Here is an 18,289-nt window from a genome sequence, read left to right on the forward strand (position 1 = left end):
TGACCCACACCCATCAAGGCATTGTGATTTTTGCCTAACTCCTCCCACTGCTTCCATCAAGACTGAGGGCTCTTGAGGGGAGTACCGAGGCCGGGTGCTGTGATGTTTTCAGGAAGCCATGTACAGACCCATGATGGACCTTTCCACCAGCCATGATCTGCCTGCATTGCATAGAAGCACACGAGCCCCATACCCTTGAAAATATAAAATAAATAGAGAACATTTTTTGTTTGAAAAAAAAAAAGTAAAAAAGTCATTGTTGGAAAAAAAAATCGAATCCTTAACATCTGGCCTTGTCTGCCAATGGAAATGAAAGGGTCAATGCTTATGGTACAACCACTTCTTATTATATGACACGTGTCTCTCCTGGACTCAGATGCTCCTGTTCTTTCATCTCTCTGGTATTGTGCAATGCTGATCTCACTGGGGGTGGCAGGGGAAGGAGGAGGTCTGAGCAGATGGTATAAGACTCCTCTGTCTTCTCATCCCACCATCTTCTGAGCGCTGAGTCGGGCTGAGGCTGGAAAAACTGAGAAAGATTGAACCAGACCGACAACACAGGGATCGAAGGTAACACACAAATGATGGGGGGGTTACATTGAATGTGCATGTGGTTATTGACCAGGAGTGAGTATGCAGATAAGAGAAGTCAGAAATCAGCATGACAACTAGGATCCTAGGAGGAGAGGTCACCATATAGAGAAATCTATTATCCCGATATCTGTACTCCTAGGAGGAGGGGTCACCGTATACAGAAATCTATTATCCCAATATCTGTACTCCAAGGAGGAGGGGTTACCATATACAGAAATCTATTATTCTGATATCTGTACTCCTAGGAGGAGGGGTCACCGTATACAGAAATCTATTATCCTGATATTTGTACTCCTAGGAGGAGGGTTCACCATATAAAGAAATCTATTATCCCGATATCTGTACTCCTAGGTGGAGAGGTCACCATATACAGAAATCTAGTATCCCAATATCTGTACTCCTAGGAGGAGGGGTCACCATATACAGAAATCTATTATCCCGATATCTGTACTCCTAGGAGGAGGGGTCACCATATACAGAAATCTATTATCCCGTAATCTGTAATCATAGGAGGAGGGGTCACCATATACAGAAATCTATTATCCCGATATCTGTACTCCTAAGGGGAGGGGTCACCATATACAGAAATCTATTATCCCGATATCTGTACTCCTAGGAGGAGGGGTCACCATATCAGAAATCTATTACCCCAATATCTGTACTCCTAGGTGGAGAGGTCACCATATACAGAAATCTATTTCCCTGATATCTGTACTCTTAGGGGGAGGGGTCACCATATACAGAAATCTATTATTCTGATATCTGTACTCCTAGGAGGAGGAGTCACCATATACAGAAATCTATTATCCTGATATCTGTACTCCTAGGAGGAGGGGTCACCATATACAGAAATCTAGTATCCCAATATCTGTACTCCTAGGAGGAGGGGTCACCATATACAGAAATCTATTATCCCGATATCTGTACTCCTAGGAGGAGGGGTCACCATATACAGAAATCTATTATCCCGTAATCTGTAATCATAGGAGGAGGGGTCACCATATACAGAAATCTATTATCCCGATATCTGTACTCCTAAGGGGAGGGGGTCACCATATACAGAAATCTATTATCCCGATATCTGTACTCCTAGGAGGAGGGGTCACCATATACAGAAATCTATTACCCCAATATCTGTACTCCTAGGTGGAGAGGTCACCATATACAGAAATCTATTTCCCTGATATCTGTACTCTTAGGGGGAGGGGTCACCATATACAGAAATCTATTATTCTGATATCTGTACTCCTAGGAGGAGGAGTCACCATATACAGAAATCTATTATCCTGATATCTGTACTCCTAGGAGGAGGGGTCACCGCATACAAACATATTTGTCTATCTGGACGACCTTCATTCTCCATCTTTCCATTCTGCAGCAGCTGACCTTTGTTAAATCCTAGGGTCTCGACCATAGACTACTTGACCAATCTTTACTCCTTGGGGTCTACTTTAGGTTGCTTTCACACTGATCCGCTTTTGCATTAAAAAAAGCAAAAGAAAAGCACAAGACCATGAAATCCTATGGAACTTTTCACACCGATCAGTTGAAGGTTTGTTGCATTTGTAAAATCCTGCCTGCTGCATTTTTGGTGCATGTTTGTTTCACCAACAAGCACCTACGTCCCCCTTGAAATAAATGGAAACCACATCAAAAATGCACCCGCGGTTGCCTTTTTGGTGCGTTTTTTGAGTTTCACGTCCTTTATTCATGAGTGCAAAATGAAAAAAAAAAACTCTTTTTGCAAGTGAGCAGTGTGAAAAAAAGCTTTATTAAAAATATTGTAAACAAAAAAAAACAAAAAACGAATTAATACATTTACACATTTTTGCAGGAAAATGTGCATTTATTCTTATTTTATTTTATTTAGCTATTTGTTTATTTTAAATCATGCATTTCAATTGTTTTTTTAGTCATAGAAATGTTCCAGCAATACGAGACATCAAAGTACAAGGATAAATCTCTAAGTCACATATCACTGACATACAAATTCCAGCTGCAGATGTTTCTCTGGCAAAACTGTTCCATGCAGAGCTTGAAGATTTTGTATACCGACAACGAGGCTCAAAAATCAGATTAGGAAACCGTTGAGTATTTTTTGTTCCATTTAACCATCTAAAACGCTCTTCCTAACCCCTCCATAAAGAAAGGGAAAACCAATCCTGATACCTGAACATAATTTTGCATCTTTGACCTGTGTTAGTAAATCTGTACACATCATCACAACTACTGAGTGTATCCAGGTAGATTATACCGCGTTTCTTTCAGGGTGAATTGTTCTCTCTTTTTGGTGGTAAATGGTAATGGAGACTTCCAATTTTTTTTTTATTATTATCAAAGAAAAACTAAAAACCCAAAATAGTAAGAAAAAACATTTTTTTTTTCAAAATGTAGCATTCAATTTCTTGCTTTTACCATGGCCTGCCACCAAACAACAACCCAGAATAAATTCTCCTGCTTCTGGCGATTGCAGAGATACCACATGTGGATGGGGGCCACCCATGTGCACCAGAATCGCCCACTGCTGGCTCCATGGGGCCCATACAAGCACAATGGGCTCACCCACCCTGGGTTCACTCACCTCCCATGAGTAGCAACCCATCTGCCCGCCAGCCGCACGCATGGTGTGCCAGTAACATGGGGCCGAACTGTAAAGCCCACTCACTATGCTACTGGTCTCTCTCTTGACAACCGCATGTCTTAGTGCCAGGGATATCAGGTACTTCAGGCCTGAAGGGTTCTTGTGTTTCTAGGATAGCATCTCTCTCTGCTTATCCACCACTGGCCCCTAGCTAGACCAGGTTTGTGACACCATTGGGTAAACCAGGATTCTTCTTTACCAAGTGGAAGTTTGTAAGGGGTACTCTGTCTAGCTTAGCCTCAAAGACTGCATTCCCACCACTCAGAAGCAAGGTTACTGGAACCCACTTCTGACTAGTGTTGGGTGAATGGTTCGGGCCAAGCAAAGGTTAGTCCCAAACATTGCCTCTTCTCCCATTGGAGGAAACCTGAATTTGCGGGGTGATCATTGGCATGTCCACCCGCCGAGTGCCGTGCAATGCACAATGACTTCTATGCCCTGTCTGGGCATAGCTTTGCCCAATCAGTGCGAAGTGAATAGCAGTTGCTAAGGAGTAGGGTCGACCACTGCATCCTTAGCAATAGAGTCATCAACTGTCAATGGGCTTCCCAGCTGACAGCTGAATGAAAAAAGAAAAACATTGCTGGCAATGAAAAAAAAAATGGTGTGGGGACCCCCCCCCCAATTCCATACTAGGCCACCCTTGAGGTCTGGCATAGATTTTAAGGGGAACCCCAAGCCAATTTGTTGTTAAGAAAAGCATGGAGTTCCCTCCAAATCCATATCAGACCCTTATCCAAACATCCAGAAAAGCTGAAGGTCAAGCCCCCCCCTCCAGGCCACATACCTTCAACGTGGTGGGGGTTCTTTGGGACATGGTGGGGGTGTTTTGGGGGCAGAGGGGGCTCTGCCCCCCACCCAAAAGCACCTTGTCCCCATGTTGATAGGGACAAGGGCCTCTTCCAGACAATGCTGGGCTGTGGTTGTGGAGGTCTGTGGACAGGGGTCTTATTAGAACCTAGAAGCCCCATTTAACAAGGGGACCCCCAGATCCCCCCTCCCTATGTCAATGAGTAGGGGGTACATTGTACCCTCTACTCATTCACCAAAAAGAGTGTCAATAAAAAGAAAAAAACACAGTTTTTCATAATTCATATAGTAAAAAAAACAGATGTAGGTCTGCCCGCCAGCACCGCCGAACCCCAAAAATGTAATAAAAAACGCTGATCGCTGAATGTCTGGGTTGCTGTTTGACAAATCTTAACCACTTGCCCTCTGGGCACTTATACCCCCTTCCTAACCAGGCAAATTTTCAGCGTTTAGTGCTCTCACACTGTAAATGACCATTACTCAAAAAATAACTTGCATATAAGCCTTCAAAATGGGGTTTCGATTTTATTTTTTACATTTCGGGTCCCATACACTTCAATGGGGTGGAGTCCAAACTTTCGTGATATTTGAGAGTTCTGGTGCAAACCTAACTGGGGGGGGGTGGGGGGTTTGGTTCAACCCATCTCTACTTCAGTCACATGAGGTGGCCAGAGACTCGGTCCAAGAAAATTTTATTGCATCAGTCACAGTTCCATTCGAATTGTAAATATTCTCACAATCCTCTAAGCTTTGCATCCTCCGTTCATATAATTCTAATTCAAGGATTCAATGTCTCCATCCCACAGGAGAAGCACATCTATCTACCTCCTACAAAAAAAAGCTTGGGTCTCTGATCCTTATAAACAGCATCCTCCTCCCATTTGGCCATAAAGAGGTTGGCCATGTCAGGAGCAAACTTTGCTCCCATTGCCGCTCCTCTATTTTGTAAAAAGTAAGACCTTCCAAACAAAAAAAAATGTATGTCCCATTGCAAATTCTAGTAGCTGTAGTAGAAAGTTCATCTGTATAGAAACTTATATCCCACTTAAGAGAATAAAAAAAAGAAGAATTCCCCTTGGGGTTTTCAGGCAGAAACAAGAAGCAGAGATAAATCCGTGAAAAGTTATATTTATTTTATTGATTCAACGGCTTATTTGCCATCATAGATTTAAAAATACAGGCTCTGGCATATAATATTATAGCATATCAGTGGATAAACAGTATATGCAACATTTAATACAAAATAGGTTACAGGAACAATTTACAAGTACAGCACTTTTTCAAAAGTTGCAAAATAGCACCCGGGCTGCCCCAATGCATTTCGACCTTCAGGGAGTCAGGGTCTTCTTCAGGGGGTAAAAAGCAACAAAGCCCTGGCGAAAGGAGTAGTTATATTGTATATTCTGCAGGTAATCAAAGAAAAAAGACTTTCAATATAATAGGTTTTAACCGAAAAATGTATGTAATATCAAAACTTATTTAGCTAATATTTACCAGTACCACCGAACCAATGCTTTTCAACCAGAGACTTATAATAAAATCTGAAAAACGGAACAGTGCCTTCCCTCAAAGGGTCATCCTGGATCCGCTGCCCCACTATTTTGACCCACCTCAACCACCCACCAAGATGGACACGGGGGGGGGGGGGAGGGGGGACAAAAGAAGGGGAGAAAAAAGGAACACGACTTCACGGGGGCATCAAACACTAGCTTACAAGAATTGACAGTGTCTGGAGTTTCCCCAGGGTGATCAGAGGAACAGAGGAGGAGGTTCTTGGCACACCCAAGGTGGCCACACCTAAAAATAATGAAATACAATATTATATGATATGGAGCAAATACATCACAAAAAATGTATATTATAACTAGTTGTTTGACTGGAGTATTGCGTATATTGTGTTAATCTACAAAAGCATAGATAAGTGGGAATAGTGAAATGAGAGGGAATGCCACTTTGTTTCCCAAGTAATGTTTAAACAAATAATATCAGGTGTGATATTCCATATTGTGACAATCGGTATTATGCTAAATAATGTGAATGTAGTTCAAAAATGACAATAATAATAATAATAATAATAATAATAATAAACTAGTGATGCAAATATACCAAAAATGTGTGATTATATCCCACTTAAGAAAGCCATCCACAGCATCAAGTCCCTTCTGATGGCAAAGGATAGTATATGAAACATCAGCAAATATTATCATGTCCATTATGGTCACCCAGGAGGCCCAGTCCCTTAATATATCAGTTGTCACCAGCCAGACCTGTCATTCAGATTCGGTGTGAAGGAAGTGATGCAACAAGCTGTTTTCGGGACTGAAGAATCAGCTCATCTCTAATTGTGACTTATGTGGCCACTTATTGAAGACGGCGTCCAGATATCTTTGGCTGTAAAATGTTTGTTCTACTCACAAATGCCAAACAGAGATTAATTATTTCTCATTTGTGTTTGTATGTTCTCAGGGTGATGGAGCTGGGTGTGCTGGTGTTGCTGTTGCTGGTCCCCACGTCTCTTGCACAGGAAGGTAGGTGATAAATCCTTCCTATACTTACTACTAGTGGAAATAAGTGACTTGTAATATTCCATCTTCTCTGCTATTCAAATGCTCCTCTGCTTTTACATTTCTCCTTTATTTAAAGAGGTTCTCCAGAGAAGAGCTTGGCTTCTCCCCTCATGTAGGATTCTCTGCACACTACATTACTACTTTTAGAGCTCTAAATTGCATAGGAGAGCCCAGGGCTGGGTGAGGTCTGAGCCATGACCTGAAATCATATACACAGAGGGAGACAGCCTGTTAAGGGTGGAGCTGTCATAGACACCCATCTGCAGTATGTAGTCTGTGTGTGGAGAGCGGAGGGCTGGGCTGGTATTGGGCAAGTTTTGGGGTCAGCCATTCAGTACAGTTCTCTGCAAGGACCTTTTGGAACCAGAAACAACTGAAGGTCATAAAGTGTGAAAAGTTAATACCCTCTGATATGTTGTCATTGCTGTCTGTTTCCACTTTGGGCAGAATGAGTGAGTAATGTATCTAGAACTGTGAGCTTAAAATGGTTGTAAACCCTTACATGTATTAACTGAAGTAACTCTCCTCAGGTGATGCACAGAGATAAAACAAACCCTCCTACATAAGCTGTACCTGTTTATCTGCCGCATACTTTTCTCTCTAGCCATTCAAAGTACACAAACCAAAGAAATGTTTTTTTCTTGCTCCTGAATGCAGGAGGGGTGGGGATCTGATACACACACTGCACAGCATAGAGCAGGAAGCTGAGTGTAATCTGAGCCCTGAGTGGAGGGAATGGACACATCCCCCTTTACACAATCTTACAGGGAAATATGGAATGCTGAGGTTGTCAATCATCAGATCATAACACTGACAAGGTCTCCTGAAGTGACACGTGGGTGTCATATATGCACAATATGATAGGACCTCAAAGGGCTGACCAGCGGTGATATCAAAAGCCCAGAAACACAGAGAACAGTGTATCCATTGAAACAGTGTAGGTTTATCCTACGTACGGTTAAAAACAAATGACATGAACTGTGGTTACCAGTTGATGACCAAACCCATACCACAGGCATGCAGGAACACGGGGGAACATGGTTGCCAATGAAGACCGTGGGATCCATGTTGGAACCTTCTCGCCGGCCACAGCAAGGAGACGGGTGGATAACCAGAAGTAGCCGGAACCAGGAAGTCTGTGGTGGTGGATACTCACACTGGGACACACCAGAGAATCACGCCAGTTGCCAGGATAACATGTTTTGGGGTAAGGGAAATACCCTGTAACAAGTTATCATGACAACCAGCATGATTCTCTGGTGTGTCCCAGTCTAAGTGTCCACCACCACAGACTTCCTGGCTTCGGCTACTTCCGGTGACGTGGATCCACCCGCCACCTGGCCTCCTCATTCTCAGTAACTGAAATGAGAGATTATTGCATAAGACCAAGATCACCCTCCTGCAGCAGCCAAGTGATCATGTGGGCTATGGTGGAATTTGCAGAAGAAGAGGAGCAGGAAGAAAAGGGTCCATTTGCAGCAGATGGAGACAACTGGTTGGCTTTTACTTTAGAGGAGAAAGAAGAGAAAAGCATTGTCATCCCCTCAACTACCTTCTCTGTATGCTGTGGCTGTAAACTACAAACACTCCAAGATAGAAAAGGCAGATCTGTCCTGCCTCTAGATGGTGGGACCTGATCACCACTTCACCCTGTAGAACCTGATTTCCCCCACTATATCCACATGCAGAACCACTTTAGGCATGTAACCCCCATCCTGAACTATACCAGTCCACATGCCCTCAACATGAGAAGGGTACCTTACTTTCTCCACAATCCTGGCATGGTGATTGTGGGAGTCTGTGGGTAAGAGGCTTATTGGGATCTAGAAACCCCCATGAATGCAGTATAAATGAACCTCCAGATATCCACCCTCTCCCCATATGAATGAGTAAGGAGTATATACTCACAAAAAAAAACTGTAGATAATGACACGTTTCTATACATTCTTTATTAAAAATAAGAAAAAAAAAAAAGTCTCACAATTCAAATCCACCATCAATCATGTCATCAAGCCATTCAATCTCAATGAATGACATCTATCACTTCACGGTGCTACAGTCACCAAATGACAGCTTCCCCATTGACAATTGGAATTTTTGTAAAGGGGCTGAGATGGTTGATGATGTCATTGACCAAATATGGACATTTCTATATTTGGCTGATGATGTCAGCCATCTACTTCCACAATTTGTTTACATTCAGCCATCAGCCATAGGGATGAGCTGAACACCTCCCCCCGGGTCGGTTCGCACCAGAACTTGCGAACAGGCAAAAAATTTGTTTGAACACGCGCACACCATTTAAGTATATGGGACACAAACTTGAAAAATCAAAAGTGGTCATTTTAAAAGCTAATATGCAAGTATTTTCATAAAAAGTGTTTGGGGACCCGGGTCCTACCCCAGGGGACATGTATCAATGCAAAAATAAAAGTTTTAAAAACTGCCATTTTTGCGTGAGAAATTATTTTAATAATGCTTAAAGTGAAACAATAAAAGTGAAATATTCCTTTAAATTTCATACCTGGGGGGTGTCTATAGCATGCCTGTAAAGTGGCGCATTTTTTCTGATTGCAAAATGACATTTCTAAAGGAAAAAAGTCATTTAAAACTGCTTGCGGCTATAATGAATTGTTGGTCCTGGCAATACAGATAAAAGTAATTGAAAAAAAATGGCATGGGTTCCCCCCAGTCCATTACCAGGCCCTTTGGGTCTGGAATGAATATTAAGGGGAACCTCAAACCAAAATGTAAAAAAAAAAATTGGATGGGGATCTCCCCAAATTCCATACCAGGCCCCTCAGGTCTGTTATGGATATTAAGGGGAACCCTGCGCCAACTATTTTTTTTAAATTGGCGTAGGGGTCCCCCTCAAAATCCATACCAGACCCTTCAGGTCTCGGGAACCTCGGGCCAAAATAAAAAAAAATGGCCTGGGGTCCCCCAAAAATCCATATCAGACCCTTATCTAAGCACGCAAACTGGCAGGCCGCAGAAAAAGAGGGGGGAACAAGGGGAACAGGCGCACCCCCCTCCTGTACCGTACCAGGCCACATGCCCTCAACATGGGGAGGATGTCCCCATGTTGATGGGGACAAGGGCCTCATCCCCACAACCCTTGCCCGGTGGTTGTAGGGGTATGCGGGCGGGTAGTTTATTGTAATCTGGAAGCCCCATTTAACAAAGGGGATCCCCAATTCCCAGCAACCCCTTCCAGAAAAGTGTCAAAAATGGTAAAAAACACAAGACACAGCTTGGGACAAGTCCTTTATTAAAAAAAAAAAATGTGAAATGGTAGGGGTACAATGTACCCCTTTACCAATTCACATGGGGGGGCGGAATCTGGGGGCCCCCTTTGTTAAAGGGGGCTTCCAGATTCCGATACACCCCCCACCCACATACCCCCACTGGGCAAGGGTTGTGGGGATCAGGCCCTTGTCCCCATCAACATGGGACATCCTCCCCATGTTGAAGACATGTGGCCTGGTACGGTTCAGGAGGGGGAGGCGCTCTCTCGTCCCCCCTCATTTCCTGCAGCCTGCCAGGTTGCGTGCTCGGATAAGGGTCTGGTATGGATTTATGGGGGCACCCCCACGCAATTTTTTTTTAAATTTTGGTTCGGGATTCCCCTTAATATTCATAACAGACCCAAAGGGCCTGGTAATTGACTGGGGAGGGGGAACCCATGCCGTTTTTTTTCAATGACTTTTATCTGTATTGCCGGGACCCAACAATTCATTATAGACGCAAGCAGTTTTAAATGACTTTTTTTCCTTTAGAAATGTAATTTTGTGCAGGGACTGTTCTAAACACAGGAAAAATGTGCCACTTTACAGGCATACTATAGACACCCCCCAGGTATGACATTTAAAGGAATATTTCACTTTTATTGTTTCACTTTAAGCATTATTAAAATCACTGCTCCCGAAAAAACTGCCGGTTTTTTTTCTTGCATTGATACATGTCCCCTGGGGCAGGACCCGGGTCCCCAAACACTTTTTATGACAATAACTTGCATATTACCCTTTACAATTAGCACTTTTGATTTCTCCCATAGACAAACTGTTCGCTATTCGGCAAACAGGCAAACACCCTATGTTCAAGTCAAACTTACGTTCCACTCGAACATCGGGCTCATCCGTAGTCAGCCAAAAATCTCCCACAGATGAAGGGGCAGTAAGGCTGAGTCATGATATAGAGTGTAGCACTACCCCTGCAGGAACTGCTGGTAATTGGCTCTCCTCCTCCTGCACAGCCAGGCAACACACATTCTCCAATTGTATACAGACATACATAGTCAGTCCCTTGGCTTTGCTTTTATGTTTTATTAGGGGTAACAACTTGGATGGGTGAAGGGATTTTTTGGGATGCACAACTTGAATCAAATAACAAAAACCAGGGACAACTTCCTCCCTATGTACAAGGTATTGAACCGTCCTCCTTTCTGGACACTGACAGTCTCTTAAGATGAAAAAATGCAAAAGCTCCTTAAGGGCTAGGAACTCTCAGTCCCTTAGAAGGGATTACTTTATGTAGTAAGCAACAACCAAGAGTATCTCCCACTCCTCTGTAGAAAGGGATTCCAGTTCTACTGCCTGCAAGACTACCAGCCCACCTGGCTGCTCTGAAGATCTCCCAGGGCAAGGGAAAGGAAGGGTTGAGCACAATGCTGTCTTCCAGAAAGGCTTTCTACATGTGGCAGTCTCTCCTCTTGTAAGACCCTGAGTGTGCGGATGTAATCACACTGTCCTTCTTGCTCCCACCAGGGCCGGTGCTACCACTAGGCAAACTAGGCAGCCGTCTAGGGTGCATTGCTGTCTAAGGGCGCCCGGCCACTGGTTTCCCTCCACGTCTGCATGCTCTGCAGGCTTCAGCATGTAACCAACTCATTCTCTGGCAGCTGCTCCGTCCGACAGGTAGCGTAATTAAAGGTGCAGCACTGGAGCCATCGCTAGAGGAAGCAGAGCCGATGCTTCCTGTATAGCGCCGCCTCCTGTCACATGGGCAGGGCAAAGGGGGTGGGGTCAGGGGTGGAGCCAATGGGGCAGCAAAATTACCTAGGGTGTCGAAAATCCTTTCACCAGCCCTGGCTCCCACTGCGCCTTAGGTAAGATTCCTTTCAAACCACACTGCTGTTAGGGTCCTCCCAAGCCAGCCCAAGCTCAAGCCCGAGGCAGACCCCCCATGAACCAAACGAGTTTTCTTAACACTCCATCTTCCACCTGACTCACCCTGCCACCATGACTCATCCATATTTAAGGCCTGGCTCAGCCACCATGCAAGGCCCACTGCCTGGGGATTGGCAAAGCTCCCCTAAGTATGCAGATTAACCCTCCTGGCCTCCGCCCTCCAGCTTATAGAAATGTCTCCAAACTTCCAGAACCAGGTGGAGGCACCAGAGACCTGCCTGTATGAGTCACCCAGCCTGACCTGTAATAAATTCTTGACCCAGATTCAAGTCTCATTTTACCATGAGCCAATAAATTTGCCTGCACTAATCTAATAGCATACTAGAAGGTGCTACACTCACCCCCTCCTAAAAACAGCCATCTCCTCATTTTCTGAAAAAAATATAAAAATAATGGCTCCTGATCCCTGAAGCAAGGGCATCCCATAAGAAAAATTGGAGGGGAAAGGGGAACGACATTGGAAAGGGCTATGCACAAAATATACAGCGCATTGGTGTAATAAATGAGTGTAGAAAAATATAGTAGTTCTGTACATTAGCATATACATTGCATTTACAATCCTAGCTGACAGGTCCCTGTCACTAGCTAAACAAATGTACAATGCAACTAGGTATACATTACAATAGGTCAGCAGAAGCACCACTTCCGCAGAGGGGTCCCTTCTCTGACAGAACATCAAGACGTTGAAAGTCTGACGTTGAGTCTACTTGGAGCCTATAGACCACCTAGTGGCCAGACGAAAAAAGCTAGGCAGCCCTGAAAAATAGCAAGCCAAACCTAACTAATCTACTTAACTATCTACAGCAAATGGTTCTGCCCGGAAGGGGGTTATGATCCAACTAGTAGAACAGAAACCTTCAAAAAGAAAATATATAAACAGAGTCCATGTAAATGTATTTTTTTCAACATGAAGCAGTCCAGGCCAAACTCCTCCTTCTCCTCCTAAATAGAAACGCACAACAAATAGCAGGGCTGAACAAGGAATGGAAGGCATCAGCAAGTCCTTTCCAGACTCTTCTGGCTGGAATCCTGCGTCAGCCACTTTACTTAAATGAGAACGCCACTCACTACAACAAGGGTGTCCCTGGGCTCAAAAATACATCTGAGGAAGGGGGCACCTGGGTGATACTGTAGCTCCACCAGCGTCCAGAATGGTAATTAAGTAGCTTCTTTTAGGCCATCTGGCCTTAACCAGGACTACTCTGTCTTTGTAGATGGCCTGTTCCAAGCTCATGCTTGATATCCTGGAACCAGGCCCAAAATTTTGAATTGTGAGGTCCCCGAGTGGCTTTGGAACATATAGAAAGTCCCACAAAATGTCATCCTCCCACTGAGTACGAAAGGTCTTGATGTTGTCCATCATATCTTTGGGGACATACGTGTAGTCCGATCCCCATTTCAGTGAGGTCCTCTTTTTCACTTATTGCTGGAACCGCAAAAAAATGGGGAAGTTCCTTAATCCTGCCCTGTCCAGGGGGAACATAGGACTGTGGGGACCTAACAATGCAGTTCTGATATGCAGCATTCTAGGCCCCAGACTGGACCCGATGCTACATGTAAGCTGAGATCAACTTTAACCCTTCTCCACAAGATCACAGCTGGTTCAGTAAATCGCTCGGCCTGTGTAGGGGTTGACACTTCACCAGAGAGTTCTGCTACCAGTTCCCCTTCCTGTGTGTAATTCCCCTATCCCCACTAGACTTCAGACTCACTGACAGTGGACCACTTGTCTAGCTCTGACTCCAAGGACCCAAACTCAGCTTGCAGTCTGGGTGACCACTAATCAATCTCCCCACCGCTATCACTCCTCGTCGGCTCACCTAAATACACCTCTTTCCAGGCTGGGGTGACTGGAACAGCTGGCTTCTCTGATCCATCCACCTGCTCTTGAGAGACAGTACTGATGGGCACCAACTGCTTGGTAGTAGTTTTCCCTGGGCTGTGGGTGGTTGCAGGCCTCCAGCCTCTGCTGCGGGTGTACTTCACAGGGGAATCTCGGTCTGGGGACTCAACCCTGCTGGTGCTCGTTATCTTCATGGGGGAATCTCTGTCCTGGGACTCAACTATACTCTCTGAATCCACTTCCTGTCTCTTTCTGGCCAACCAGGACTTCTCCACTGGCTGCTCTGTACACAGACCTGACTGCAGATCCACACTGTATTTAACAGGTCCCAAGTCGCTAGGTGGAAAACACGCAACTGATGCATTTCTTCACTGCCGACTTCAAATGAGGGCGTCAGGTGAATTCAGAAGTGACGAAACACGTCGGTGACGTGATCTCCACGACAACCGGAAGTGACGTTTGCGGGTCACTGTCAGCTGGTAACACCAGGAAGAAGCTAGTGCGACTGTTCGATAGATGCAGTCGCCTCTCTTTACAACACGACCGGTGACTTTGCTATGGTTTGCTTCTCAATGCTCTATTGTATATTCTTGCTAGTACTTATATATCTTGTAAGGAGGGGCTTTTGGCTTCAATAAAAATTAGGCTAAACAGGATTATGCTATGTTGTTCTTTTACTCTTTCACATGATCCTCATTTACTGGAGCCTTCCATACCCAATAAGAATCTTAGCAGAGCCAGTGGATATCTCTTATGCCGCGTAGACACGAGCGGAGTTTCCGTCGGAAAAATCTTGGATGGTTTTTCCGACGGAATTCCACTCAAGCTTGGTTTGCATACACACGGTCACACGAAAGTTCTCTGAACTTTCGACCGTTAGCAACGCGGTGACGTACAACACTACGACGAGCCGAGAAAATTACGCTGAATTCTTCCGAGCATGTGTCAAATTGTTTCTGAGCGTGCGTAGGAATTTTTCGCGTCGGAATTGCATACAGACGAATGGCATTTCCGATAGAAACTTTTTCCGTTGGAAAAATAGAGAGCCTGCTCTCAATCTTTTGCTGGCCGAAATGCCGCCAGCAAAAGTCAGATGGAGCGTACATGCGGTCGCATTTTCTGACCAAAAGCTCACATCGGACTCTTTCTGGCGCATTTTCCGAACGTGTGTACACGGCATTAGAAGTGACAACAAAGGATGTGCTTAAGGCGTTAATTTTTCTGATATCTGGTGAGTTTACCCCCAAAGGGGCGAGATCTTTTTCACGTGGTGATACGCCTGGGTGTGCAGTGCACAAGTAACAAGAACTTAAATCACCGTAAAGACATTTCACCCAGTGAAAGTCACTTCATTTAACTTTTCTTATATGAGGAATTATAGAAAAGCGTGCCATATGCAGATGGACGGACATGAGTGCCGCTATGGCAGTTTAAAGACACGGGATGTGTTGGACTTTTTAATTGCTATTTGTTATATGTACGATTTATTTTATAGTAGCTGCTAAATATATGTGTGTTTAGAGTGTAGGTGTATATTATTGACATCAATTTCCGTAGAGAAATCTTCCTTGGTGCTGAGCTTCAAGGCCGTTTTTTATACACTTTGTGTTATAATGATCTTTGTCTGTTTTCTTCCCTAGACTTGGAGAATAAAGTCTTCGTCTTCCCCAAAGAAACCAACACGGCTCATGTCATTCTAAGACCTACAATTACAAGACTATTGCAGCAAGTGAGCGTCTGTCTACGTACCTACAGTGAACTTTCACGCCAGTATTCTCTCTTCTCTTTATCTACTCCAACATACAAAGATGCTTTTCTAATCAGGTTCCAGGCTCCAACCACCTATACGGTATACATAAACCATGAAAGCATTGTTTTCAAGAGGGATTCGGAGCCTCCAGACTGGAGCCATATCTGTGTGACCTGGGACTCGAGAACTGGGGTGGTCCAACTTTGGGCAAATGGGAAAATCTCTGCCACGCAATATATTTGGGGACAGTCTTCTATTGCAGTTACAACCAGTGTTAATCTGGGACAGGAACAAGGTTCTTATGGTGGAGGGTTTGATGCTTCTCAGTCATTGGTTGGAGAAATAAGTGACGTCCACATGTGGGATTATGTCCTGACTCCAAAAGACATTCAGAAGGTCATATCTGGTGACCTCCAAGGAAATGTCATTAATTGGAAGGCTCTAGTCTATGAAATGAAAGGGGACGTTCTTCTGCAGCCTATCAATTTGCGTAAGTCTGTAATTTTATCTATATATACTATAATTATTTAGATCCTCTGATGTTCCTTGCAGAATAACTTCAAAAACTGTGATTTATTTGTCATGCACATCAACAATGAGAAGCAGGGCTGCTGTTAGAAATTATGAGCAGGGGAAGGGGCCAATAAATTATATATTTATTGGCCCCTTCCCCTGCTCTCCATTTTGAAACATTCCCCTGTGTGCCTGCAGCAGCTGCCTGCCCTGCAGCAGAGGAGAGGAGAAAAGCAGGCCATGCTGCAGGGGAAAGGAGCACACAGGGGGGGGGGGGGGGTCCGGACAGCAGATGGAAGGGGAGCATGTGCTAGAACCAATCCCCCCGGTAGTGCAGCGGGAAGGAGAAATAGGAGGAATGCAGGGGAAGGCAGAAGAGGATTGGTGTCTGCAATAAGACAGTGCAGACAGTCCCCCTTTTGAACTGATGGGGCCTGGGCCCAGTACAGGAGGGTTGGCTTTACTGCCTTATCAGCAGACCTGATGAGAGGTAAAAATGATAATTGTAAATGAAAAATCGAACAACAAGGAATCGATGTTCTCATGGAGTAACTTAGACAGAGAGGAAGCCTTGCTCTCTTTTCTTCTCATGGAGTAACTTGAGCAACTGAAAGTGGTAACCTAGATTCCTAATGATGAGAGTTTTTCTCAGGTCTAAAATAAAAGTTCCTTCTTGTGATTTTATCATTTATAAGTGGGGCACTGTCCCCGTAGGGCTTGCTGAGTGTTGACTTCATAGGCCCCTCTCTGGTTACCTGCAGCTGGTTGCTGATAGTTTCCACAAGGTTGCTGAGGGGTTTCCAGGTGGGAGAAGGGATGAGTAGGATACTCCAACCGGAACTACTCACAATGGAAAAGGACAACTCTTCCTTGTGAAAGCAGTCACACTGCGTTAACCATACAACCGCATGTATGGAGGAATTAAGTCTTCTTGCTCTCACTAGCAGCAGACTTGATGAACTACATTATATTCAGGACACTCTCTAGTATCCCCTTTACTAACACCCATCCACTGACTCTTCAAGCTGAAGGCGGCGGCCCCCTCACTCGACAGGCTCCAAAGACACAGATCTGTACTCACAGTAGGCAGAATCAGGTCCCCTCTGGTGTTTCCCTTCCAGTAAGCTCTGCGGGACCTCTGGGTTCAGTTTCTTTCTCTCTCTAGGCCCCTGGGTCGCTCATCAGGGAGCCCGCACGGCCCCCTCTACAGAGGAGAGGACAGCCGCCCCCTACCCCCTGGTCTCTGTTCCCCTGGCTCAACTCCCCTGAGCACACGTGCCCTTGACTTTTATTATACTGTAGCTCCCAGCTGTCTCTGATTTTGAGAGACGGTCCCTGATTTTTGAACAAAGTCCCTCTTTCCTTCTCATTTGCCCCTCGTGTTGGTCTGATCCATATAGATGTATATAGAATGCACTATTTATCTTTCAAAAAGTGTTTCCCAGCGCTAAACATTTCATTCAATTTCTAAATTGCTGCATTTGTAAATTCCAAAAGTCAATATAAGGGAATAGAAGTGGTAAAAAAAAAAAAACACTTGTGGGTTTAACTACCGTATGTATCGGCGTATAACACGCACTGGCGTATAACACGCATCCCAAGTTTAGGAGGGCATTTTAAGGAAAAAGTTTTAAGAGGGAAGTTTAAAGGAAAAAAAAAAAGCTTACATTTAAATGCCCATCAATGCAGCCTTATCAGTGTGCATCTGCAGCCTTGTCCATCATTGCAGAATGATCAGTGTCATTTGCAGCTTGCCCAGCATCATTTGCACCTTGCCCAGCGCGGTTTGCAGCCTTGCCAGTGTCATTTTCAGCTTGCACAGCACCATTTGCAGCTTGCACAGCGCCATTTGCGGCCTTGCCCACGTTTAAATTTCCCTCCACCGAGACAGACCGAGCGAGCGGCGCCGAAAAAGACTGAGCTGACTGTACTGTGTACTCGGCTTCGCTCGAAGTCCCGCCTCCCTGCTGTTTCTGGAGCAAGCGCTGCCGAAAAAGGCCAAGCCGACTGTACTGTGTACTCGGCTCGGCTCGGCTCGCAGTCCTGCCCAAAATATCGGCGTTGCTCGACATTTTTTGGCGGCGCTCGGTATTTTTCAGCCGCGCTCGGTATTTTTCAGCCGCGCTCGGTATTTGCAGCTCACAGACAGTGGGGATCAGCGTATAACACGCACCCACAACTTTCCCCCCGATTTTAAGGGGAAAAAAGTGTGTGTTATACGCCGATAAATGCGGTAATAATTTTTGGGGGGAAATTCTCTTTTAAGAGGGCTATGTCCTATGTCTACATACTTTTGCTAACAGGTGTCCCTCATTCCCATCTCAAAAAGTTGGGAGGTATGCTTTTACGCAGTATCCAAGCATGCAATGCAGCACTTTCCTC

General features: G+C 44.7%; 1 protein-coding gene across 1 annotated transcript in view; it reads left to right on the forward strand.

Moving 5' to 3' along the window:
• The first annotated feature begins 449 nt into the window (after positions 1 to 449).
• LOC143961853 (uncharacterized) overlaps positions 450 to 18,289 on the forward strand; it is a 67,907-nt gene continuing 50,067 nt past the window's right edge. Inside the window, exons 1-3 of the mRNA XM_077471189.1 lie at positions 450 to 570; positions 6,512 to 6,573; positions 15,285 to 15,884. Coding sequence (XP_077327315.1) covers positions 6,516 to 6,573; positions 15,285 to 15,884 — 658 coding nt within the window. The 5' untranslated portion in view covers positions 450 to 570; positions 6,512 to 6,515. The remainder of the gene's footprint in view (positions 571 to 6,511; positions 6,574 to 15,284; positions 15,885 to 18,289) is intronic.

Source organism: Lithobates pipiens, unplaced genomic scaffold (genome assembly GCF_037356315.1).
Source record: "Lithobates pipiens isolate NorthernLeopardFrog02 unplaced genomic scaffold, aLitPip1_a1.2 Scaffold_8, whole genome shotgun sequence".
In the NCBI taxonomy this organism is placed as follows: domain Eukaryota; kingdom Metazoa; phylum Chordata; class Amphibia; order Anura; family Ranidae; genus Lithobates; species Lithobates pipiens.